General features: G+C 35.8%; 1 protein-coding gene across 10 annotated transcripts in view; it reads right to left on the minus strand.

Moving 5' to 3' along the window:
- Positions 1–21,390, minus strand: part of NAV3 (neuron navigator 3) — an 879,706-nt gene that overhangs the window by 36,089 nt on the left and 822,227 nt on the right. For 8 of the 10 annotated variants that reach the window (XM_043446408.1, XM_043446407.1, XM_043446415.1 and 5 more), the window contains 6 exons: positions 12,386–12,497; positions 5,756–5,877; positions 4,787–4,807; positions 3,924–4,096; positions 2,208–2,361; positions 616–790 (listed from right to left, as the gene is read on the minus strand). In XM_043446408.1, coding sequence (XP_043302343.1) covers positions 616–790; positions 2,208–2,361; positions 3,924–4,096; positions 4,787–4,807; positions 5,756–5,877; positions 12,386–12,497 — 757 coding nt within the window. The remainder of the gene's footprint in view (positions 1–615; positions 791–2,207; positions 2,362–3,923; positions 4,097–4,786; positions 4,808–5,755; positions 5,878–12,385; positions 12,498–21,390) is intronic. The other 2 variants (XM_043446412.1, XM_043446409.1) reach the window with 1 other exon arrangement.

The raw sequence follows: 21,390 nt of genomic DNA on the forward strand, positions 1-21,390 counted from the left end.
TATAAGTGAATAGTTCATCAGATATTAAGACAATGGTATGTTATATGATTCTATTTGCAACTGACTAAATCGGCACCCTTATTCTGAACACAATGCTGGAATCCAGTGTTTCCTTTTTGTCTGTTCGGTGACAGTTTAATAGAGCTATAGTCTGGTGAGAGAGGAGAACTGTATTCTCCCTGGGCTGCAAAACGCAGGCTCACCTAGTCAAATTTAGGCATAGGTCCTGAAACACCTGTAAATGGGCTTCCTGCACCTAAAACGCTATCAAATTGCACGGGGCTCTACGAACGACCGTCACTGAGAATATTACTCCTTCGTCCTATCTGTAATCCTGGAGGAAGCACTTCTCAAGCACAAATATTGTTTTAAAAAATGATATGAAAACCATACCTCTAAGGCATTTCACTCTTTTACACAGAATGTTCTTTTAAAATGATCATGACAGAGAATGAACTTATAAGGAAAAAGGGCTCTCTCTGAGAATGAGGGTGTTAACGCTTTGAAGGGGGAATGGGTGAGGGCTGCGGTGGGCAAGGGTCTCCAAATCCGAGGTGTCCTCGCTTGTGAAGTCACAGGCATGCTTTGGCTCAGGCAGTGTGCGCGCAAAATCACCTGAGGTGACGGACTCCGCGATGTTCAGATTGTTTAGCGAGAGGCCTAAGGACTGGCGAGAGGAGGAGGAGGAGGTGCTGCTGGCGGACTCGGACGGGGGCCGAGCGGGCTTCGCGACGTGCCCCGTCTCCGCCTTCAGCCGGTCATTCTCGGCCTTCAGGATTTCAATCTCATTCTGTGGTGAGATCGGGAAACACGAAAAACATGGCGCCAAGTTGAAGAGAAAAGGGTATCAACTCTCTTAGTAGTGTTAATCAGTGTGTGTGTGTTTTAATGTGGTGAGACAGTAAATAAATATAAATTATGAAAACAAGATTTCCTTCCAAAGAAGGAAAAGTAAATATCTTTCTCTGTCTCCCACATATACATATTCAGATATTCACAAATACAGATACACTGACCAGTGGAATTTTTTTATACTTAAAAAAAAAAAGTCTATCATATATTTGAGGAGTTTTCCAGGATGTGGTCTCACCTGAATTAAGAACATAATTGAAGAGGTCATTCCATTTCTCATTTTAGAATTAAACACTACAACATATATAAAAACAGATAACCAACAGAGAGACCTACTATATACTCAATATTTTGTAAAAACTTATAAGGGAAAAGAATCTAAAAAGAATGTATCTGTATCTATCTATATTCAGTTATACATATATAACTGAATCACTGTGCTGTACATCTGACACTTTGTAATACAACATTATAAATCAACTATGCTTTAATAAAATAAAAATTTTTTAAAATTAATGAAATACTATTAATACCTCATAGTAGAAAATGCCCTTCATAATACTCTGAATTCAGGGAGAGTTGAAAACCAAAGTAAAACAAAAGTAATATAAATGAAGTGATTTAAAATTATCACTTCAGAATCCTAGCTAATGTCTGAAAAAGTTTTTATTCCTTCAAAACAGGGCAGGAAGCTCATAGAAACAACACAAGCCTTTTGATGACTATATCAGTGATATAGGAATCTGCTTGGCAACAAGCTTTTCCTGTTTCAGTCATCTGTGGTACCAAGTGATTACTGGCTGACAATAATAAAACGAAAGTCTGAGCACAGACTGATTCTGAATTTAGCCTTTGGATCCTTCCAAGACATACAAAAGCTTTACTTTGACAGAGGGCACTCTACATCACTTTTACTTGCATATTTAGAAAGCTTGTGTTATATTTCTGTCCTTTTCTCATTTCATTTGTTTTTCAATAAAAAATAGGTAAAGGTGTTTGAAAGTCAGATTTCAAAATTATAGGAAAAAGTTGCCAAGGGTAAATCATGGGAAAGTGAAGAAGCAAGGGCTGTAGTCGTTTCTCTGAAAACTTAGCTCTCAGCCAATTCAATCACTAGTAAAGTGCCTTCAATGGTCCTTGAGGGCAACCAGCCAGTTTGCACTCCCATTTCCAAACCTGGATTTGACAAAATTCTCCAACCGATATTAGGAAAGGAGTTGCAGAGATTAAAGGAAAAGAGTGCATTTCCAAAAGGGATTTAAATGTGAGATTTGCTTTTGCAATAACTGAGAGGAGAGAATAAGCAGCATTTTAAATCTCTCCTGTTCATTCCTTGCAGGTGCTTACAGACCAACCTGCATCCGGTTCATGGCTTCCCGGATCTGATCGAGATGATGTGCAGAGCTGAGGGCCTCCAGCCGAATATCTGTTAATTTTAATTCCTTTTCTCTGAGCTCACTCTTCAACTGCAGAATTATCTCTGCCTCAGCCTCTGTGCATTCACAGATCCTGAAGAAAGAAACAAGCACAAAATCAGCGGTTGGGGAAGCCAGAGGATTAGGAAAGGCAATGATTCTTTTAAAAGCTGAACTGCAATATTATCCAGCAGGTACAGAGATTATTTGCTGCTGGCAAAACCTAGAGAAAAGGAAAAGAGTTCTACCAACGGTAATACATTCATAGGTTCAAAACTGAAAAGAGTAGGCCTTTGTCTCTCTCTCTTTTTTTAATCTCTATTTTTTGAAGTTGAAAAACAACCTATCTTTACTGTATAGAAACTGATACTCAAAACTGCCTTGTTGCTGATATTTATGGGGCTGAAAGTCAGAGTGGTACTGCATCTCATTCAACCATTTTCTCAAGAGACTTAACCTTCTATTTGCAACATATTAAATTTGTTTAAAACAAAGTTATTATGCATTAAAATGTTGATTTCTAGTTTTATAAAATTTTGCAAAGAACAACCTTATTTGCCATAATACTATCTTCAGGTTACTTCAGGTACTTCAAAATAAATACTGTAGACAAATCAGGGAGATTAGTTTTGGACATTTAAGTAATGGATGAGTGTTATATAATCCTGGTAGGCTCAGCTGATTTAGGAGGTCAGCTAATGAAACTGAAGCAAGGTTTCAACACAAACAAGCAGGCTAGCTGGGGCTGCTTGAAGGTCACACACACTACATCCTTACTGTTGTTGTGGTGGTATTTTGCAGACAGCTTGGGAGGAAATGTGTCAAAAGAAGTTCTTTTATATTAATGAATATCTTTTCTATTTAAAATGCGAGGATTAAGTTGCTGGTCACAAAATGATAGTGCTATGTTCTTCTAAGTCAGGGAATTATAGTGGGTGTGCAAGGTCTTAAATGGTTCTATTTGTGGCCCTGATGTATATGCCAGCTCTGGGGAGCTGCCGTCACGGGCACACATGGAATCTGAACTAAATAGTATACAGAACAAAGAGAATTATCAGAGCACATGTTTTACATTCTAAATATTTTATTCTTATAACATTATAGTGGGATACTATAAAAAATGCTATGCTAGATTATCTAACACATGAAGAAAAATGGATTGCAGTTTGGCTTAAGGTAACAAAATTTTACTTCCACAACAGGAGGGCAGAGGAGGTCATTATTGTTGAAACACATGCGAGTGATTTTAGAGAAAGCAGGAGTGAACACTGCTTAGGTTAGAACTGGGATCTTGGCAGTTTTCATGCATCACACTCCATTTTACCGGGATCTATGCTTGTAGATCACAGGGCCATTTTGCCGTTTCTTTGGTGGCCAGACAAGGGGTGACCTGCATTTAATGCACAGTTAGATAGATACAAGGACAAATGCCAGTGAAAATAATAACTTAGAAAAGGGGAGAATGAGATCAAGAAACATTCACGTTCTAATGTATGGAAAACATAAGAGAAATGAATGCTGTCTGCTACTCTAAGGAAGATCTGGAAATACTGGACACAGAGACGGTGCTGTGGTTCCATTCGGAACACACATGTGGGCCTGGCCTGAAGTCGTCTTCAATAGATTCTTCCTCGTGCTGCAGAGGGGGTGACTTACGCAGAGGCCGACTGCGAGGGCTTCATGGAGGCTGACCCACAGTCACCCCCGTTGTGGGGCAACTTGGGGGATGCCGGAAGGGACGAATCTGTAAGCTCTTCAATGTCCGAATGTGAGGAAGGAGGCTTGGTGGACTTTTTCTTCCCAAAGGCTTGTTTGAATGAGCTTCTCAGCTGCAAGAAGGACAGAAATTACCTTCCTTGTCTATTTGCACTGGGGGCATCTCGCTTTGGGCCGTTAGTTTGCAGGCGCCATCCTAGCCACTGCCTGGGGTCAGTATGTATAAGCAAAGGATTAACAGCTGCAGCACGGTATCTCTAATTTAAAAAAAAAAAAAAAAGATACCGTGTTTTGTGTTTCTGTTTTATTCTCATATTAATCCAGCACAGCGCAAACATGGAAGGCTTTTAAACAGTGCAGGGACAAGGGCATGGCTGTCAGAGCACTCATTTAAAACGAAGTACCTTGAAGGGATCTCCTTTCAGAAGGCTCCTCTCTTCAAGGCAATTTGTTTTAAATGGCCACTTTAGCACTACTGTCAAGTCAGGGCCTGCTGACAGTATAAACTTAAAAAGCAAAATGAAATCAAATTCACCTAACACTTCATTAATTGTGAGTTTCTATTCAAATTTTCAGTTCCCAGACGATGCAAAACCAGAATTGGTATGCCCTACAGCGATATTCGGAAAGTAGTTTTACTTGTCTTTAAAATTGAAGATTAAAATGAAAAGACACAAAGGAGAGACAAACAAGGTAATCTGTTTTTAAAAGGTATAAAAGCTTCCTGCCAAAATGAATAGCATTCATGCCAAGGGTGGGTGTTTTTATAGATGCATGCCAAATTGTCCACGGTTTATATTCACCTCACTTCCTCTAGAGTTCACCTTGCAGAAACATGAAAGAGTGTGGAATTACAAATCAAGGGAATGAAGGCTGATCAGTATTTTAAAATATTACCTGCATAAACATTTTTTTAAAACAAAAAAGATATTTCTCTCATTACTTACAGAAAGCACTCTAGTAAAATCCTTTCCTAATTTCATTTTGGATTTCATCAAGAGTTCTACTTATTTAAAACTTATTTTTCTTTCATGGCATTCAAAGAAATCCTATACTTCATTATTTTTTAAACATTTTGTAGTGGTAGCATCTTCTCAGTTTTTCAGCAGTTACTTTATATCATAAATTATGTCTCTAGCTAACAAGGGATAGTTCTGTTAAAGTACATTTCTATATTTCTCCTATGCTCTTTTGGTGAAAATATATATAGTTGATATCTGATACAGTGATATTTTCACACTATAAGCTCTGCTGGTGCAAGGGGTGGAGAAGTTTGCAAGGACTCTTCTTTTTCTTTTACCAATTCTATTTTTTCTCCTCTTCCTCCATCAGCATCTTTACCACCACCACCATCACCATCATCCTTTTCTTCTTCTTCATCTCCACCTTCACAATAAGGCCCTGCTCTGAGCCTTTTATTTATAGATGTTACTCTATTTTTCTTTACAACATCCCTGTAAAGTCAGTATTAATTACCCAGTTTTTACAAACGAGAAAATTTAGGCTCCCCAAAAGGTGAAGTAACTTGCCTAAGAGCCAAAAATTAAGCATTAGAGTTGGGATTCAAATCTAAGTTCAGTTAGTCCCAACTCCAAAACATCTGCTCTTCAGCGCCAGGCTGCCCTGAATTTGTTGATGAGTGTGGAATTTGAGGGGTCAGTCACTTGAATGAGATACTGTAAAATGCTGTGAATCTCTAAAGCCCCAAAGGAAAACTCCTGCCTCACTGTGCAGTGATGAGCTTCTGAATCAGATGAATGCTAACAGCTTACCCAGTTTTTCTTTTTCTTCTTCTTGGAGTCAGCATCGTTACCACTGCCAATGCTGGAATGGCTTGTGGCACTGTTAATGCTAGAGACGCTTTCAGAGGAATGCTGTCTTCTGATGCGGAGATCTAGCCACAGAGAGAGAGAGTCACATTTACTCATAAAGACTTTCAATCTGAACAAATAAGACTTTTAGGCTTTCTGAGAGGAAGTTCTCTAATAATACTCAACACAGCTTTGTATAGATCATTTCAATGCAGTTTTAGTTTTATAAGCTTAACAAAGTACCACCCTATTTGCTTTAATTAATTAGGGTATTTGTATTAAGATTCAATGGGAATCTCAGCTAAGTCTGTAGCATTGGCAGTTTAATGAATTCTGAGTTTTGTCCCAAAATTAAATGCTATGCTAGTGATTTTTACTGAATACCTAGATCAAGCAGCACTTAGAAAATAATTTATCCCAATGATATATTCCATGGAGTAAATGGAAACTCATAATGGCATGAAAATTAATTGTGTCTTTTTAATATTTGTCCTTTGACTAAAGCTACCGAAGCCAAATATACTGACTTTCCATTTCATGGAAGCATACCTTGTTATAGCCAAAACAAACCTTGCCAGTCATCTAAGCACTTCATCTCATAGATGAGGCAACTGAAATGCAAAGAAGTTAAGTACCTTGACCACGGTCAAAGAGCCAATGGGGTGAGAGTCCTCAAGAGAGAATCTAGGTAGACTTCATTTGTGAATTAAATAGAAATCATATTTAAGACAGTGTAATTCTCCCATTACACCTAATCCCAGCCCATGACTTGGAAGAGTAATAGTAGTAGCAATAATAACAGGTAATAATAAAGCTAGCTTTTACGAGATGCTTACTTTGCTCTGGGAGCATCTAATTTTACTATTAAAGCAAACCACTGTAATGAGTGTAATCACTAAAGTTTCCTTGTAGTAACAGAGCTGAAAAAGAGTCTTAGACGGATCTTACTGTCTATTGTACTAACTGCCAGGTAATATGACCTCTATATACTCCTAAAAAGCATGAACTTCTCTTTAGCTAATAAGATATTTTGAAAAGGACACTATTTGATACTAAATCACTTTTTGAAGGTAGTCACTTCATACAACAAGCATATAAGATTTATTTATAATTATTAAAATTGAAATTATTTCTACTCATAGTGAGCTGACCTTAAGAGTTAGTGAAGACACAAGTCATTTATAAAGTTATTTTTAAGGTCAAATGTGCTTTTAGTCCATTTCTTACTGTTATATTTAATTGGAATCAATGCAGATTAGCCAAGCAAAAAATCTCAGTGGAACTTATCAGATGTCAGAAATGACAATATAGCTTTGAAAAAGTTCCCATAGAAATAGTAGTATATAATCAAAACTTTTCAGCAAAGTAGTTTAACAGTAAAATGAGTGATGGAGATGGAGCCTTAACTGGTTACTTGCAAATTGTACAATAAGTATACGTGTGGGTGGGTGATATACATATACATATCTCCATCTTTAATCTCATACACATACCTATCAATAAGTACTTTGATTTTTCCATTAAGAGAATAACCGTGCTGAAAAATCTTATAGGAGGGGAAAAATATAATAGCTGTTTTTAAGAATCCCTAGAATTTGGTCTAAAAGTATATTTTTTTTAAAGATGAAAACATTTACTGTTTTTGCATGCCAAAGCATTACCAGTGCCAAAACCTAAATCATGGTATTTATGTGTTTTTTTGTTTGTTTTTCTTTTTTTTTTAATGTGTGTTATTTTGCATCAACAATAAAGGAACACATTATCCCTTAATCAACTAATGTGGAAATTATGTGAATAAGCAATAAAAGAATATGTGTAGCTTTTTGTGTTTTAAATATCTGCTACATTTGGCTGAATAAGATTAGCATTTTCTAGTTTTCTCATCATGACTGACTTTTACAAATAAAGCAGATGTATTAAGAGTAAAAGTATTTCAGAGTTTTCATTATATCCAGAATTAATAAATTATATTTGACTTTAATTAATCCCAAAATGTTTAAAGATAGGTTAAAAAGTAGTCCTTGGAGGCATTAGCTATGTTCAACTATGACTGCATTTCCAATAAAGACTGGCAAGGGCATTAATTTCAATAACATTACAGGATGAAGGGAATGCATTTTACTTTTCTCTGTCAATTCTTTTCTAGAGTTAAGTATTGGAGTACATGCAGCATCACAGAGTTCAGTAAAGAATGGTTGATCAAATGAATACCAACAATCTGAATGAATGGAGAAGCTTGTTTTAAACAATATATATTTCAGTTACATGTTTATTCATTCTTCATGTTCCACTTCCCACCCTTTGCTCTGTCACTGTTCTAGTTGGAGCTATCACCATCACCTACTTGCTCTAAGAACAGCCAGCCAACTCATCTTCAAATCTTTTTAAAGAAAAATCTTACCATCACTCTCTTATTTAAGACTTCCCAGTAGATTCCTATTTGAGCAAGAATAGAAAACATTCCAACTCTTAAATATGGCCCTAAGATCCCTAAGTAATCTGGTCAGTACTCATCTCTCCAACCTGGTACAGTTTATTTTATCTTTGATCATTATCTTCTTGGGGTCAGTTCCATAAAGGCATGGATCTCTTTTCTGTCTTAAGACCCTCATGGAATGCTTTTCTCTCAATATTTAAAATCTGCCTTGACAATGAATCCTTGGATTTCCCCTTATACATTACTATCTGGTAAAGGACTTTCTAGACTCTGCAACCAGAGTAGGTCGGTTCTCTGGTACCCTTGCTCTCTATGGCACACATTCTTGTCCATTTTAGAACTTATAACTGTTTTATATGCACATTCAGCTACCTTAATGATCACAACAATTCTTTATTTCTGTTTTCGCTTAAGATTAAAGTTAAATGTTGAGAAAGACTATGTCTAGTTGGTTTACCACTATATATTCAGGGCTTTATACAGAGTATATCATATGGTAGGTGATCAACAAGTAATTGTTGAATAAATATATTCTTACAATTCATTCAGTGTAACACTGAGTTTTAATATTAATCTGAATATCCTATATACATACAATCCTTTATAACTATTTGTTTTTGTTAGTTTTAAACTTTATAAAACTATTATTTAATCTTTCTTGACCAATTTGTATTGTAACTGTTATCCTTTTGTTCATTTTAGTCACCCCTCTCACATATCTGAGCAAAGGAATTCCTATTTTTCAATTCCAGTAGATATTAAGCTACCTGTTGCCTAAGATAAAATGAATCTTTCCAGAAAGTTTTACTTCAGCGTCTTGCACCACAGTAAAGAAGGGATTAAGTCTTTTTAAATCCCTTCTGGACCTATTTACAACATGAAGATTTAGAACATAAGCTGCTTTATTATAGCTCTAAGATAAGCTTTAAATATGCAGTAATTTTCCATGCTGCATATAAATTAACTCCCCCACATGGAAAGTTGCTAAATTCTTAACAGAAGTAGCCCCTAGAGAACTAGTTTTTCTTTTAATTTCAGTATATCTCACTTTATATAATTATTTTCCCAAAAGTTAAATTTTGTTTTTAAAAATTATATTAATATTTTCTATAAAATTTGAATAAGCCCCTTTCATATACAAGGCATCAACATAGCCAGGATTTAGTTTAAGAGAACAAATCACCCTGCTATCAACCAGGAAAGGTAGACCATAAATAAATGAAGGCACCAAAGTGTAATGCAAATTTTGTAAGGGAACTACAGTTATTTTCAAAAACATATCACAAAGGGACTTCATACAGTTTGAGAGTCAAGGAGGTATGTGAAAGTGAAGTGAAAGTCACTCAGTCATGTCCGACTCTTTGCAACCTCATGGACTATACAGTCCATGGAATTCTCCAGGCCAGAATACTGGAGTGGGTAGCCTTTCCCTTCTCCAGGGGATCTTCCCAACCCAGGGATGAAACCCAGGTCTACCACATTGCAGGCAGATTCTTTACCAGCTGAGCCACCAGAGAGGCCAGGAATACTGGAGCGGGTAGCCAATCCCTTCTCCAGTGGATCTTCCCGACCCAGAAATTGAACCAGGGTCTCCTGCACTGCAGGCAGATTCTTTACCAACTGAGCCATCAGGGAAGCCCCAAGGAGGTATGTTTAGGCTAACTCTCGCAAGATCTCAGAAAGTTTTTATGCTGAACAAACACTGTAGAAAGTGCCAAGCGGAATAAACAGAATATGTAAAGAACTTTTGAAGAACTGAAGTTCAGGATAGCTAAAGCATGAAATGACAAAATGCAAGACATAAGGTCTAAAAGACTGTCTAGAACATAAATGATGATCATTAAATACTTGTTGAATAAACAAAACTGGCAAAGAGAGATTCTGTCATGTTAAAGAGTCTGTATTTTATCTAAAGGCAATGGGACACCTGTTAGATATACACTGTTAGACCCCTGCTCTGGTCTCAGTGTGAAGAATGGCACAAAGCGGTGAAAGACAGGGCGGGAAGGCTATTTAGGAGCTGTGGTCGCAGTTCAGGGGAGAGACGAGGAATGGTGATAGGAGGATCAGAGAAACGGAGATGAGAGATATTTAAGAGGTGGGATCAACAGAACTTAGTGATATGTTGAGTGAGGAGAGGAGGGTTTCTGGTAATATGGAAGGATGGTGATGCTTTTGACTGAGAAAGGAGCATTGAAGGCAAAGGCAGGTCTGCAAAAGAAGAAGACAAGTTCAAGATAACCCGATAGAGCCCCCTCTTTAGCAGCTGGATTTACAGATGTATGACTTGAGATGAGCCTGCCCTGGAGAGATATATTTGACAGTTATCAACACAAAAACAATAACTATAGAGTATTAGATGGGCTTGTATAAAAATTTAGATAGGATGAAGAGAATCATAAAATGTATAAAATCACAATGGAAGAGAGCTTGGGACTGGGCTCTAAGAAACATCAATATTTAACAAATGCAACAAACAAGTGAGTCTACAAGAGAAACTGTGAAAGGAATTTTCAAATCATAGAAAAATAAGAATATGCATGTAATGAGCATCAGAAGAAGTGAATGTTTCAAGTACGATGGAATGGACATCACTATCAAATGCTATTTCTATGATGAATATAATAAGAATTTTAAATGTAGTGGATTTACAGTCCTAATGAGATGGATGAAACTGGAGCCCCTTATACAGAGTGAAGTAAGCCAGAAAGATAAAGAACATTACAGCATACTAACACATATATATGGAATTTAGAAAGATGGTAACGATAACCCTATATGCAAAACGGAAAAAGAGACACAGAAATACAGAACAGACTTTTGAACTCTGTGGGAGAATGTGAGGGTGGGATATTCCAAAAGAACAGCATGTATACTATCTATGGTGAAACAGATCACCAGCCCAGGTGGGATGCATGAGACAAGTGCTCGGGCCTGGTGCACTGGGAAGACCCAGAGGAATCGGGTGGAGAGGGAGGTGGGAGGGGGGATCGGGATGGGAAATACATGTAAATCTATGGCTGATTCATATCAATGTATGACAAAAAAAATAAAATAAAATAAAATAAAAATAAAAAAATAATAAAAAATAAATGTAGTGGATTTAGAATTATATAAGTCCTTATTGATGATGGAGAGAACAGTTTTGGTGGAGTAGTGGAAAGAAAAACCATGCTCCAGTGTCTGAAGTATGACTGGCTGTTAAAGACACTGAACAATTCTATCAAAAATTCCCAAAATTCATCTGGAAAAGGGCAGAGAGATGACAGAGCACTCAGGATTTAAGAAAGCATTTGTTATCTGGTAAAGAGTTGAGCATATTGAATGCTACTTAAAAGAGACTAAGAATAAGTAGAAATTATGTACGGAGAAAAAATGACATGATATTATCACAGAGTATTTCTTCAGTGGCAATCAAAGGGGTCGGGGGTGGCAAAAAAAGATTATTTTATCATTGTTTAAGATTGTTGGAGCATTGTTATTGTTTAGTTACTAGGTTGGGTCTGACTCTTTTGTGGCCCCATGGACTGTAGTCCCCCAGGCTCCTCCATCCATGGGATTTCCCAGGCAAGAATACTGGAGTGGGTTGCCATTTCCTTCTCCAGGGGATCTCCACAACCCAGGCATTGAACCTGTGTCTCCTGCATTGGCGGGTGGATTCTTTACCACTGAGCCACCTTGAAAGCCCTACTGAAGCATAGTAATAATTAAAAACACACCAACTTTTAGTCCATTTTCTTACTGTTTTTAAGTTTTCTACAAAAGAAATATATTTCTTATTGCCCCCACACAGGACAAGTTGCTCCCAATACCCACTACTTCACCGTATTGATTGCTATATTTTTACATAAAGATCTAAATTTCCATATTCCTTCTCTGGTTTGTTTTGCTCAATGGCAAATATGAATGTATTACCCAACCTCTCTAGACCCAACCTCACCAAATCAAGAGGAGAGAAGAGTTTGGCTGTAGGAGCCAATTCCTAAGGTCAGTTTGATACTGAAAGCTACTGTTCTTAAATTCTGAGATTCTGAATAATAGCAATTCACATATTATCAAAGGCAGTGTGACTGAGTAAAAGCAGCTTTGCTCTAATTAATAAAAATAGATGCCTATCAGATTGCATGAAAAAATGGCAAGACTTCTAAAGATACCTTTGGGAGGGTGGTCAGGACCATTCAGTGCTCCCTGAATGGCTGCCTGGGCAGCAGAGTTCTGGGCCTTCAGCATTTCAATGGTTTCTCTTAGTTCTATCAGTTCAGACTCCTGTGAAACAAACAGAATTTAGAAGCTTTAACACTTAGAGAGAAGAGCAAACCACTTGTATTCACAGCTCACTATCTAATGAGCTTGGTTTTATGTGGTGCTACTGTCTTGGGAGATCTGGATGCTTGGCTGACCTTCTAAGTTGTATCCTACAACCTTTTACTTGTAAATGTAAGAAGCTAAATCTGATATAGAATTAAAAAATAATGTTTTGGTTATTCTCTTACAAATGTGATCTGAATAGTTTTTATTCCTGTAAAAGTGTACCCAAAACTGAGGGCTCCCCAGGTGGAAAAGAATCCACCTGCCAATGCAGAAGACACAGGAGATGCAGGTTTGATCCTTGGGTCAGGAAGACCCTCAGAGGAGGAAATGGTAACCTACTCTAGTATTCTTGCCTGAAGAATCCCATGGACAGAGGAGCCTGGCAGGCTACAGTCCATAGGGTCACAAAGAGTCAGACACGACTGAGCATGCACACACCCAAAGCTGACCAGTGTGACCTAAAACAAGACAGCACTCTGCTCATTTAGATAACAAACTTATCACTAGTACCCAAAAGTATATCATATGGCATGTACTGTTCATTGGAAACCCTGAGTTTTTGTCATATGAGTGATTTTAGATTTTCCCATCTGCTTTGCATTTGGGATATAGAGTCTTTATATTCAATAACAAAACCTGAATTCATTCCTAATTCACTCCTATTAAATGCCACATTATTAAATCTGCTATCATATCAAGGTCATCTTAGATTTTGGCACTTTTTAGGCAAATAAAATTCCTAGTATAAAGACCTAGCTTCAGCAAGCCAAAGAAATACAGGAATTTTTAAAAACTGAATAGAAATATATGTAACATGTAGTCCTTAAAATAGTTAAATTATTTACAAAGCTTACAAATAAAAATTTTATGACACTTATTTTCTTATTGGGACTTCCCTCGTAGCTCAGCTGAGGAATCTGCCTGCAGTGTAGGAAATACAGAAGGCATGGGTTCGATCCCTGGGTCAGGAAGATGCCCTGGAGAAGAAAATAGCAACCCATTCCAGTACTCTTGCCTGGAGAATCCCATGGACAGAGGAGTCTCGCAAGCTACAGTCCAAGGGGTCTCAAGAGTCGGACATGACTTAGCAATTAAACCACCACCACCACCATTTTCTTATTGAATTCAGGGTAACTTTAAGCTATGTCTCAATGAAAATTCTTGTCCAAATTTCATCATCCATAGTTATTTAAATGAGTATCTTTACCAGAAATAAAGGACTCACTATAAGGAAGATAAGATAACAGTAGCAGCAACACCAACCAGGAACAGGAGTGTTGTTTCAGCGAAAGCAGTATTTCTACCAGGAGCACAAAAATAAGGAGTATCCCTGGCTGTGATAGCAATCCTAAAAATTAGAATCCTTGTGGACCTCTTAGGAGGAGAATTCCTCCATAATATATTTGTCATTCATCATTTTTTCCAGTATCTTTGGCAGAAAGCCAAAGAACTGCACTTGAGTTCTTCACTCAGTGGTAAGCAGTTTATCCCTACTTAACGTCTCCCAGTATATATGAAAAAAAGCAGGGTCATGATAAGTGCCATTGAAGAAAACTGCTTCATACATGGGAATGTCCAATGGCTATTCCAGCCTTCAACACTTTTTTTTAAAAAAGATAGATGGTGCTAATTGAAATGATATCCAAGTTCAGCGTAGATACTCAGCACCTCATATATATCTATTTTCCCTGAGTATCTGGCATATTCCTAGAGGACAGCATTAAAAAAAAAAAAACACCTCTTATAGACTTTTAATAGCTTATAAATCAAAGAATCTCATAATAGAAAATCAGTAGTGACCTCCTGGATTCACACATGGATCTTAAAATATTTGACTGTAATTTCACTTGTGTTTATTGTCATAAAGGAAGAAGAATATGTGTATGAAAATTACCAATACTGTGACAAAAATTGTGTCTAACACAATTTGTCATATTTTATCAGTCTCTCCAAGTTCTATCTATATTTTGCCCCTTGTCCAACTAGTAATAGATTATTTTACCAAAACTTAATATGCTTCCCATTTAAAATAAATCTCCCAAGTGATAAAATATTTACTGGAAATTCATTCTGCTTTTACCAGAAACATATTCACAAAAGAACACCTATAGTGCATATTTAATGAATCACATAATTTAAGTAATTTTACAACTAGCATGGATGTTAAATTTTAATTAAACTCAATTTTCATACTTAAATTTAAAATCAACAGTGCTAAAACATTTGCCTTTAGGTTAAAAGAGGAAAAAAATGAAAATTAAATCTCATATAAATGTCTAAAAATTTAGCTTAATTTTATGGGTTGGTTGACTTATTTCATTTATTTCAAATTTTATTCTTTTATAGAGAAATCTCTTCTAGAAACTACTGTTTTTTTAAATTAGAAGTAGAATGTTCAGGTAATATTGATTTTTTTTTTCAGAAAACTGTGTTTAATGAAATAGAAGAATGATCATATTCTAAAATCTTAATTATCTTTTTTAAAACAATAGCTATTGGTAGGGTAGTTATCACTCAGGGTGGCACAGTAAGCCCAGAGGAAGAATAACTATGTAAGAAATATTCCCATATATATGGGAAAATCACATCTATGAAAAATTAGTTTAGTCAAACTCAGTACTTCCTCAGGAAAACTTTGTAAGTATAAGCAAGTACCTATAAAATGTCACATTGACTTTAAAGAAACAAAATAGCTAAATTCTACACTGATAATCTTTTCAAATCTGAACTAGTTATCTCTCCATATCTGCAAAAATCCCTTTTTTCTTACTTCTGTTAATGAGACCCACCCTCACCATAACTCAAACTAGCACATATTTTTCTCTGAGCCTTTCCATGTGATTGCTTCCTGTGCTTTGAATATCCTTCTTTACCCTTAAGGACTATGGTGAAGTATCTTTATACACAATGACACGAGTTTTCTTTTGAGCAAAAATGAAAAGGTTCCTTCTCTATATGTCCAGACCATTTAATGCATTGAGTGTAGTTAGCTGTTGAAGAGTTTATCTTTTCATCTGACTTACGATCTGATCTCAATAAATGTTGGAATGATTTTGTTCAAATGTCTGGTCTTCATTAAACAGATGTTTCTTCCCTTCAAAGAATGATGAAACAATTCAACTCTACTGCATATTTTAACAAGAGGGTGTCTCATCAAATAGATGCCATATACTAAAAACATCAAAACCTTATTATTCATTATAAGACAAAAGTCTCAATATAGCTAAATCACTGGAATACGTCCTTTGGATGGCAACAAAGTGAGTTTTTTCTTTCTCTTTTTTTAAAAGTATATAGAAATGAATATGAAGCATTTCAAAACTTCACTGAGACAGCAATTTTTTTAATAGTTTACTTCTAGTATTCCTCTTTCCCTTTTATAATTATAGTTGATTTTTCACATTTTTTAAGCTACATATTTTCTAAGATGTCTATAATTCATGGAACTTGCAACATTGCCTCTAAGTACAACTATGATTTCTGTATTTTTTGGGGGGGGGGTGATGCAAGGGAGAGTGAATGAGAAAAATAATTAGAAGTGAGTTCCAGAGATACCCAACTATAAAATTCTTTGATAATCTGAAATATATTAACATATTCTTTTCATTTTAAAGGTGACTTAATAGAAGATACTTAAGTTTTGAGGATCCCTTTTAAGCCTTCAGAAAGAACCTGGAAAATATATATAGCATCAAGAGATGAATTTGAAGTCTATTTCTCCAATTCAGCAGTTTTCTGTTTCCTACTCCGCTCATTAGGTACCAAAGAGAAGACTGCCCCGAGGGTAACTCTGCAGAGGGTCTTGGGAATAAGATGATCAGATAGTATTTTGTATATATTTCCCACTTTTCAAAATTGATACTTTAAAATGTGAGAACGGAACTAAAATTTTATTTACGTACAATGAGCCTTTCAAGATTATGATGCCTCAAACACAAGCTTGCCATTTAAGATTTCAGTATTCTATGACAGTTTCTTGTGTAAAAGAGGTTAGATGGAATCAATATCTCTTCTAACTGTATTGTACACATTTCTGAGGCAAAACAAGTTATCATGGTCAGATTTTAAATGCTTCAAAATAAAATGATCAAATATTGTGTCAGAATACTAACCTTGCTTGGTGTTTTTCCAACCTAATTTCCTAACTACATCTGACTTCTTTCCAAATTTCTCCTGGACAGGGCTTGCTGAGAATCCCATGGCTTGGCAACAAATCTTATCAACCAACCGGAACTTCTAGGCAAGGTTATTAAAATTTTTCCACTAAACCTGCCTTTTGCTTCCCCATATTGACACAATTAATTACACATTATCTAGCTGTAGTTTCTTTGAACATGTCCCACTAGCCATTCCCTTGTGTATGTCTTGAAATACCATGAGGTTTTCTACCAAATGAATCTGGCCATTCCTGGTTTAAGTGAACTGAATTCATCAAACCCCAGTAGCCTGTCACTTGAATCTATAAGTAACTTCTGGATTCAAATTATGCTGCACCCTAAAAATCTATGAATGCATTTTCTGAGTCTAGTGATGAATTTTTAGGAAAACATTTCTAGACATAAATATTTTAACCTGAGCTACGAGGAATTAATGTAAATACCCAATTCAACTAAAATTTTAGCTTTTACGTTAACCATTTCCAGATAGTTGCTTTTGAATTTTCTATTTTAGTATTTAAGTGTCTGTTCATCTAGTTATCAAAAAAAGTAGTTTCACAGAGGTGAGAATAAACAAACCCTAGACATTATATTTAGCATAAAGATCAATATCTGAGCTCCAATACTCATACAAAAATATATTCCTCTGTTATGCCCTGATCTTGTAACAAGACTAACCTAGCATACCTTAATATATGTTCTAATCAGCTCTGGCACTAGATATAAAGAAGTGATTTGGAAGTCTTTTAATTATCAGTGAGTACATAGCCTTAGTAAATTTTCAAGGACAGCAAAACAGCAGGCTGTATAAAAATTTCATTCATAAAAATATAGATTTGCAGAATTCTTGCCATTTTGATGACCTTTATTGTAGCATAAGAAAATAAAATCCTGAATAATAATTTGAGTGACATTTTTTTTTTCACTTCTGACAAGGCTGGTACATTGCTAGTACCACTTTAGATGCAGTGAAAAGATACTGTTTCATCACAATGCTTCAGGGCATTAGATCTTAGGTCTTTTAAAGAATCTTGGTAGAAAAGTACTAGTCAAGGGACAAGGACCTGAAATCCAGGTAAAATTCTTGATCAAACTATGTTACCATTACAATTTGTTGAGCAGTAGGTATCAGACAATACCTAGAAATAATATTACTGTACAGGCAAACATTATTGACAATTATCTTCATTACTTCTACTTATGCATGCATGCATTCAAAGTCGCTTCAGTCATGTCCGACTCTTTGTGACCCCAGGGACTATAGCCCACCAGGCTCTTCTGTCCATGGGATTCTCCAGGCACGAAGATTGGAGTGGGTTGTCATTCCCTTTTCCAAATCTTCCCAACCCAGGGATCGAACCCTTATTTCTTATGTCTCCTGCATTGGGAGGGAGGTTTTTTACCACTAGCGCCATCTGGGACGTCCACTCCTATTTATAGACTTACTCTTCTATAACATGTGACTCTTGTCTTGTGTTCAGTCATGTCTGACTCTTTTGCAACCCTTTGGACTATACCCTGACAGGCTCCTCTGTCCATGGGATATTTCAGGCAAGAATGCTGGAGTGGGTAGCCATTTCCTCCCGCAGGGGATCTTCTCAACCCAGTGTTTCCTGCATTGCAGGTGCATTCTTTACCCACTGAACTATCCGGGAAGCTTGATCTTTTGGCAACTACCGGAAATGCTGTTAAACTACTGGAAAATGTAGTTAGGTTTTTACCTTCATTAACTATCTTTTATCCTGTTAGTCTAGTGTCAAAACTTTTGCTTCAAAAGACCAAATTCCTTAGATATCTTTCAGGCCTTGGTTCCACATCTCCCTACACACTCCTTCTCTTTCCCTCAATGTGTCCTATCATTTCCCCCTTTGCCCTTCACTCCCATGGTGTTCCTTCCTCTGTGGTTCACAGTCCTCCATCTCTCCTGATTTTTTTTTTATCCACCCAGAGCCTGACATGTGTCCTCTGCGTGCCACCTCATTTATAAAACTAGTGTGTGTAGATCCACAGACATAGAAAACATATTTATGGTTACTAAAGGTGAAAGCAGTGGAGGGAAAAAGTAGGAGTTTGGGATTAACATATACACACTACCTATATAAAATAAATAATCAACTAGGGCCTACATATAGCACAGGGAACTATACTCACTATTTTGTAGAAACCTACAAGGGAGAAGAATTTAGAAAAGAATAGATGTAACTTGTTATATAACTGTATATAACTGAATCACTTTGCTGTATACCTAAGACTAATATAAGATTGTAAATCAACTATCCTTCAATAAAAAAATTAAGGTATAAGTAAATATATAATATAATATTATAAACAAACTAGTATGAAAATGCAATGGTTCTCTGTGAAAACAGTCAGGGCATCATCCTGTTATATTTCTAAGTGTATCTCATAATTTTCTGTCTCCTGAGTTATTCATACATGTCTTTTCCTTTTTTTGACCAGGCTACACATATATAAAAGTGGTGTTTTGGCACATAAAGAATCAGTGTGACTTGGCATCTGGAAACGAGGAAGAAACTTAGAACACTATTCAAGGGAACTATTTCTAATAAAAATTTTGATACAGTTTTCAGGATATTAATGCCATATGATTATTAAAAATCCCACACTGAAGCAGGAGTCTTGGATTTGTTAGTGTTAGTGTGGTTCATCTATTTGTTAATTAGGTAACAGCACATGTGACCATCTTGGCTTTTAGTTCTCCACGTGTTAAGCATTCCACCTTGCTTCTCAGTACAGCATTCTGATTCTCAGCTTTAAATTTTTCAGTGGTGCTTATCTTCATCTGAAATCATGCATCTTGACATTATATTTTTATCAAAATCTATCATGTACTAGAATATGAACTCTATATTATAACCAGTTATTAACTAGGACGTGTGTGTATGTGTGTTTGTATTTCACTGCTGAATTCTCAGTAGCTAAAATTGTGTCTCATACACAAAAGAAGTTCAACACAACTTTGGTGAATGACTAAATGGACAAAGGAACCTTGGAATTCTAGAACAGTGTTTCAAAACCTCTGCTCTATATTATCTGTTCTTTTTTCCTCGGGATTGTTGGATCACCAGAGAGTAATATGCCCTTTTATCTTAGCTCCCTGAAGAAATGGCTTTACTGAAATATGACTAAATGTTATGCCCTCAGCTTTTAGAGAAATGCCTATTTGAACAGCGGTTTTGTCTTTTGTTATTTCATGACCTCAATTTAAGAAACTTCACAATAAATTTGTCCTTGAATTCAGTGTCTGTAAGTGTGTCTCTTCAATCTAAATTATGCTCTCCTGGTCAGAAAATGAAAACTACACATTCTAAGAAACCTCCTTTTGTGCCTTAGCTTCTTTGAGATCAATTCAATTCAATAAATCACTACTTTGGGGCAGTAATTACCCAGGTAAGCACCTTGTTACATATTCCTCTACTGGTTTTCAAGAGATTCTGTCATTGAATTGTGCTATATCATAACCCAATAAATTTTATAAGATTCTTAAAACCACTTTGGGAAAAAAGCAAGTTATAATCTCAGATTAATAAAATAAACATGGTTAATAAAATATAATGCTAATGTTAATGTTAAAAAACCCAATGTTAATAAAATGAACATTGCTTTGTGGGTATATAGCTTTCAATTAAAAGAGCAACCATTCCATTTTCAGTTAAAAAATGTCAAGGGCAATTGCAGACATTATGATATATATTCTGAGAAAGCTTTACAATTTTGGCAATATTACTTCAAGGATAATATGAAAACAATTATATAATTCTTTGTAGTATAGAGATATATTGCAAAATATTTAGAAAATTTTCATAGACATTATAAAGTAATATACATGTATATATTTCTGATTTCCATGTGAAATTTTGCCTATAAATATAAAAGAGCTGAAGGAAATATGCAGAGGCAAAATATATCAATTTTGACTTCTTAAAGATACTGACACAAATATTATCCATGATTTCTAACAATATGCCTGGCACATGGCCAGTGATGAATTTGATTTACCTTACATTTTTTAATGGAAAAAAGCAAAATGTCAAGAAAGGTAACATATGTTGATTATTCACTGCCTGTGATACATTATAATCATTATAATATCTCCCTTACTCCTCATAATGATTCTATGAGGTAGATATTATAACACCCACTTTCGAAATGATCAAGCTGAGAGTTAGGAAAGGTAGATTCTACAGCTCTTGGCAGACCTCACCGAGGTTTAAACAAGGCTACTGGACTCTAACATTTATAATCATTACCACTAAGCTGCCCTAAAAAAGGCCTTGTAATCCTGTTTGCTGAGTTTTTATATTATTCAGTGAAATGGTAAATATGTATCCTCCCAAAAGATTAAGATAAAATTTATATTTATGATCAAAGCAGTTTGTTATCTTCTCTTTTGGAACAGACTTGACAGAGATAGAGGATGTTCTCTTTCATGGGCAGGATAGATAATAAAATAGGAGAATGAAAGATAAGGGCAAGCAGAATATAGTTTTAAATTCATACCAGGCATCTATAGGCATATTTGATTTTCTCTTTTGGTTTAACTGCACTGTTCACCTTTTTTTTTTAACTTTAAAAAAAAGTGGTAAACTGATAAAACTCAGTAACACACACTAGTTCTTTAAAGCCAAACCATACTTTATAGAACTGAAGCCAAAATTGAAGCCATCTTC

Source organism: Cervus canadensis, chromosome 25, assembly GCF_019320065.1.
Source record: "Cervus canadensis isolate Bull #8, Minnesota chromosome 25, ASM1932006v1, whole genome shotgun sequence".
Taxonomy (NCBI): domain Eukaryota; kingdom Metazoa; phylum Chordata; class Mammalia; order Artiodactyla; family Cervidae; genus Cervus; species Cervus canadensis.